This window comes from Triticum aestivum, chromosome 2B, assembly GCF_018294505.1.
Source record: "Triticum aestivum cultivar Chinese Spring chromosome 2B, IWGSC CS RefSeq v2.1, whole genome shotgun sequence".
Taxonomy (NCBI): domain Eukaryota; kingdom Viridiplantae; phylum Streptophyta; class Magnoliopsida; order Poales; family Poaceae; genus Triticum; species Triticum aestivum.
The window spans coordinates 138,958,585-138,964,423 of record NC_057798.1 but is presented as its reverse complement, the minus strand read 5'-3'; the positions used below and the strand labels follow the sequence as shown (position 1 = coordinate 138,964,423).

The 5,839-nt window shown below is 47.6% G+C and overlaps 1 protein-coding gene across 1 annotated transcript; it reads right to left on the bottom strand.

Moving 5' to 3' along the window:
• Nucleotides 1-678: 678 nt before the first annotated feature.
• On the bottom strand, nucleotides 679-1,874 carry LOC123040823 (uncharacterized). The gene is made up of 3 exons (XM_044463568.1): nucleotides 1,605-1,874; nucleotides 1,289-1,400; nucleotides 679-1,196 (listed from the first exon to the last, which is right to left on the bottom strand). Exons 1-3 carry the CDS (start codon nucleotides 1,823-1,825, stop codon nucleotides 951-953), a joined length of 579 nt encoding a protein of 192 aa, XP_044319503.1. The 5' UTR covers nucleotides 1,826-1,874; the 3' UTR covers nucleotides 679-950.
• Between the last annotated feature and the right edge of the window lie 3,965 nt (nucleotides 1,875-5,839).

The following is a 5,839-nucleotide window of genomic DNA, read 5'->3' as shown; positions in this document are numbered from 1 at the left end:
GAGTTGTAGTAATGACTTCAGTTTCAAAGGTACTTACAGAGATAGCGTTTGCATGCATTAGGGTGATTGCAGCATTTTCAAACATAAAAAAGGTATGCCATGTACACAAAATGGTCATTTTAATCATTGTAAATGCAAAGATGTGTTCGCTAAAAAAAAATGCAAAGTTGTGTCAAAAAAGGGAGCAAGCAATTTCCTCGTGATCCTAAAGTTAGATTCCAACCTATATGAAAAAATTACCAAATAATAAGTGCCACCGCGAACCCAACCTGTGGTTGAGATGGTTAGGTGGACAGTGGTATCCCCAACCCATCAGAGTTGAGATGGTTAGGTGGACAGTGGTATCCCCAACCCATCAGGGTTTAAATCCTGGTGCTCGCATTATTTCTGGATTTATTTCAGGATTTCCGGCGATGCGCTTTCAGTGGGAGGAGTGGGAGGAGACGTTCCCATTGACGACGAGCTGATGATATGCCGGCTCAGTCTCTCGGAGGTGCTCATAGGGGTAGGGTGTGCTGAGTGTATGCGCGTGTATATGAGTGCTTGTGTCTGTAGTGATGCTAAAAAAAGTGCCACATGTGTGACATGAAACTTTTATGTCACTAAACTTGATGATAAAAAACATTCAAAGTTGCCATGTGGTCGTGCCAAACTTGTGGCACTTATTACTTATCATGGTCCAAAAATTAAGTGTGTGGATATTTTAGCCGGAGCACTATAAAAGCTCTCTTAGCATAATACAGTAGGCGAAGCGGGACCGAGCACTGGCCAGCAAAAAATCAGGGTGCAGCTACCAGCTGATTGGGAAACACACACGACGCAACATACTAGTAAAGAGGAACCTGGGAGTACTGCCCAGAATTAAAACGTAACAGCAGTTCGTTACACCACTAGCTAACTTACTTAGCTACGCACGCGCGCGCAGGCCCCTTGCTACGTCTGGCTTGGTGCTACTCGTCGGCGCCGTCCATCCGGAGAGGCGGGTTGTGGCGGTCGCGGGGGAGCCTGAGGCGGCCGAGCGCGCCGGCGGGGACGAGCTCGAGGTTCTCGCAGTTGCAGATCTCGATCATGAAGCCGTCGGGGTCCTTGAAGAAGAGCTGGTCGATCGGCGAACCCTCCTCCTCGTTGATGGTCCTCTTCATGTACCTGATCCCCATCTCCTTCAGCCTCTTCTCCATCGCGCCCATGTCCTCGCACTGCACACGATCCAAAGCTTACTGATTCATGGCATGGTACGCTACTGACGTGACCCACTCGCTGAACCTTGGCTGATATATAGAAAAATTACCTGGAACGAGATGTGGTTGTCCATGGGGTCGAGCTTGCCGGGATTGACGTCGGCGGCCCGTCGCGCGTCGTCTCTCTGGACGAGATGGATCCCGATGCCGTAGTTGAACAGCCTGATCAAACACGAACGTTCACGTGACGCACAAAGTTTCAAAGATCACGGCGCCATGCCATGCAAGAAGCCATTTTCTGTCACGTACTCTCTCCGTTTCAAAATAGATGACCCAACTTTATATTAAAGTTAGTACAAATTTGAGTCATCTATTTTGGAACGAGTACGTATTTTCTCAACAGTTATCACGTCAAGGTGCACGTACCAGGCGCCGGAGAAGTCGAGCGCGGGAGGGCGGTGGATGAGGACGAAGCCGAGCGCCTTGACGTAGAACTGGACGGAGGCGTCGACGGACTTGCAGAGGCGGGAGATGTGGTTCAGCGCCATCAGCGGCATCGGCGGCACGTCCTCGTACAGCTTCTCGATTTCCGCCGGGTCGACGCCGGCGTTCACATCCGCCCCCGCGCCCTTGCACTCCTCTCCCATCCTGTCCCGCGAGTTTCTGGACGCTGTGCTAGAAGCGAGCGAGCGATGGAGGCGGAGGGTGTGCGCGCGGCGTTTTAACCCGAGCTTCGGGTCATGCATGGCGCCAGCCATACGCGTCGTGTTGAGGCGGCAGCACGTAGCTCCGTATGGTTTTGCGTGCGCGCACGGGCTGCTCGGCACGAGTGCCGCTCAGGTGGATGTGTCTACGACGAGGCTTGCCACGGTGGCCTCGGGACTCGTTTGTTGCGTCAGGTCGGCACCGTGCGGCAGGCCGGGACCATGCCAATATGCCATGATGCCCCACTGGGGTGATGCAGTCCGAAGTCCCTGGACCATGTGAGCGGTGAGGCAGTGACAACCGAGCGTCTGAGAGGGCGGCTGGATAGATCGGGTTTTTTTTTTTGTTTTTTTGTTTTTTAGCTAAAGATAGACCGGATAGGAGACCAGAGTCACCAATGCGAGTAGTGCAACGCGACCGCTTTCTGGGCTGTTTAGCCATCCGTTGCCCATTGGCGAGACGACGCCGAACAAGAAGGTAGCAAGCCCATGAATGTTCGTCTTAAGCCTAGGGTTATTATTTTTTTTCGAAAATTCTTGTATTACTCGAAACTCAGAATTACAATCACGACGTACAATATCAAGGACTTCTCCGGGTCCTAACCCAAGCCATACCGCAGTACAAACTTGAACCCTACCAAAGTTGGCCATAAAATGACTAGCTAGATTTTGACTACATCGAATATGAGTAATACAAGAACCACGTTCCTCTAGATTATCCTTGATCTCTTCGACTAAAAAAGCAAATTTAGATCTATTCGTAACAGCACTCTGGACCATCGTTACGGCTTCCAGACAATCAGATTCAACTTGGATAGGTAGATTGCTCCATTGGGAGGTCAACATTAGGCCTTCCTTTATTGCCAAAATCTCCGTCTCTAGAACATCATCACAGGAGAATAGATGCCAACATGAGCTGAAAATAAAGCTCCCATCATGAGCTCTGAGAATCATACCTGCTCCGGCAATTCCATTTAGGACCGACCCATCGGTATTAAGTTTAACATGCCCAGCCGGTGGGGGAGACCATGGGTTACTAAAAGGGACGTTGTTATTGCATGTATCAACCATGAGAGGGTAACAAGTTGAGATGGGAGTCTTTCCTATATGCATTTTCACATTTGGGTCAATGGCAATGGATTGAAGAGATTCAAGATAGCTATCTAAGAATCTACACGAGACTTTCACGGGTGGTGCTGGTTTTGCATTGAATATTTCGTTGCGACATACCAGATGCGCCATAGCAACATCATTAGCCTGACCCTCATAGACTCCTCGATACTAGCAGCCAGCTGAATGAACCATTCCTCACCGGAAGGAAGGATCGAAGAAATCTCAGGAAGGTGCCAAATTGCTGCCATAGCATGCCAAATTCGCCAAATATTAATACAAGAACAGAATGCATGGAATGTGTCCTCATCAGCGCAGCCACAAACGGGACAAGTTGCAACCGCTTCCAAGTTTCTTTCCTGTTTGTTGCACCATGTGGAGTAAATTGCAAAAGACCACCACAATTGCGTCCCTTGGTGCGAAAAACCACCGTTTTCATAAAAGTTTGCAGAAACCACCGTTTTTCAGTAATTTCGTTGCACGAAGCACTAACTGGTCAATTGACCGTGTTTTGACAGAAAACCTGACGGGTCGGGCCCAGCCGTCAGGCCACGTGACATGGGGCAGACGGCGCGCGCCTGACGCCCGTTAGCGGCGCTCGCTTGACCTGGTTCGACCGGACCAGCTCGTGCCCGCGCCACCATTCCCCCTCCTCTCCCTCGTGACCTAGTTCCTCTCTCGCGCCCTCCATGGCGACACGCGGCGGCGGCGGCGGCTGCGACGAAGGAGAGGACGAAGGAGAGAAGGAGCACCTGAGGCCGGAGGGCGACAACGCGGTGAAGATGACGGGCGGCGGCGATGAGGTTCCTGCCGCATCTACCCAGTCGTCGGCGTCGTACGACGTGGGAGCCAGGTCGGCGGCGGCATTGGCTAAGGTGTGGAAGGCCAACCCTAGCCAAAGCCACCATTATACCTCTTGTCTTGGCGGTGTCGAGTAAGATTTTCTTCTCCTACCTCTATGCATCTGCCACCTCTGTGAAATGTAGAATTAGGGTTAGCTAGATTGTTTAGTTAGTACTGCTGTTGAATGTGTTAGATGTAATTATTGTTGTCAAAGATGTAGCAATTGTTTGGTTGTGCAAAATCCTAGTTCTGAAATCCTATAAATAAATTTTGTACATGCTCTGAGTAGGTTTGTAGTAATTTAAATACTTCCTAATGTTGTAAATAATTCTGTTATATGCTGGAAAAGGTTGTGGTCCTAAGCATTGTTATTTTCTTTTGCTTTTGTAGTTTGGATGATGAAATTTGGGATGTCAGGTTTAATTTCATTGGATAAGACAATTATGAGAGGCAGATAGGGGAGTCTGACATAACATTCAGTCATTTGGTAGCTATCAAAGAGGAACAAGGTTATGATGGAAGTTATTCAATGTACTATCCAAAGGTGGTAGGTGCTGGGCATGCAGGGATGGACCTGATTATGTCAAATGACAATGTGGAGGAGATGCTTGATTTGTATGCAGAGAAAAAAGTAGTCAACATAACTGTGATCAGTGCCAGCAAACCTGACTTGTTTGCATTAAAAGACCTTAACAAAGGGGCTATATGTGAAGATCAAGTGCCCATTTCTGAGATTGGTAATCCAATTGTTTATGAGATAAATGATGATGGTGTGTTGTTTCAATCACAAGGCAGTTCTGAAGCTAATGCACATGAGTGTACCCCAATGCAGCCAGATGACTCTCAAGCAGAGTATCTGATAACTCAGCAGAGTTGCAATTTGCAGAAAGAGAAAGAGAAGGAGATTGTCATTGTAAATGACAATGTAGATGACATTCTCAATGCATTTTTGGAGCAATATGCTGATCCTATTGATGATGCACAGCCTATGGAAGAGGAAGCAGCCAATGCAGAACAAGAAGAAGGACAAGAGAATTATGAGTTTGCCGAAGGAGAACAATTTTATGATAGTTCAGAAGGAGAACAACTTGATGATAGTTCAGAAGGAGAAGAACTTGATGATCCAGAACTGAAGCAAAAGATTTGTGAGCTAAAGAGGAAGAAAAAAGATCCTAACTACCACATGGAAGGTGATACAGATCCAGAAGATCTTTTCTGTGAGGAGGATAGTTCAGATGAGGATGAGGTTTTAGTACAGCAAGCTCCACCACAAAAACTACCAGTTAGAAGAGGGCCAACTGACAGATCTCACAGCAGTTCTGCAGCAACAATAGAACCAGATTATGTGCCCTCCTCTGATGAGAACATGGAAGATGTTAAGTGTGAATTATCAGATGAGGAGGAGATAAGATATGTGCCAAATACTGGCAAGAGATCAAGAGCAAAGAAGAGAGCTGTGAGGAAGTGGTATAATGAGGAACTTCAACAACCTGAAGATCAAATTTGTTGGCAGATGTGTTTTGAGGATGTGTATCAGTTCAGAAGGGCCCTGGTGAACTTGCATGTAACTCAGAGGAGGAATTTCCACTATCATAGGAATTGCAAGGACAGGATAATAGTTGACCGCAGTCAAGAGGGCTGCAACTTTCATATGACTGCCTCACAAGTGGGAAAAGAGAAAACCTTCTGCATAAAGAAGCTCCAACTGCAGCACACATGTCCTGTAATTGGTGAGAACTGCAAAGTGCCCATCAAGTATGTGGCAAAGTCAATTGAGAGCAGCTTAAGGATAGATCCTAGCACATGTGTTTGATACTGTGATAAAGAACACAAAGGAAAAGTTTGGTGTGGAGGTAGGCAAGAACAAGGCATACAAGGCAATAAAACTAGCTTTGGCAGTGGTCCTGGGTGATCAGGAAAGGCAGTACACAAGAATCAGGGACTACCTTTAGATAGTGCTTGACACAAACCCTGGGTCTAGGTGTATAGTTACTACTAGAGTTG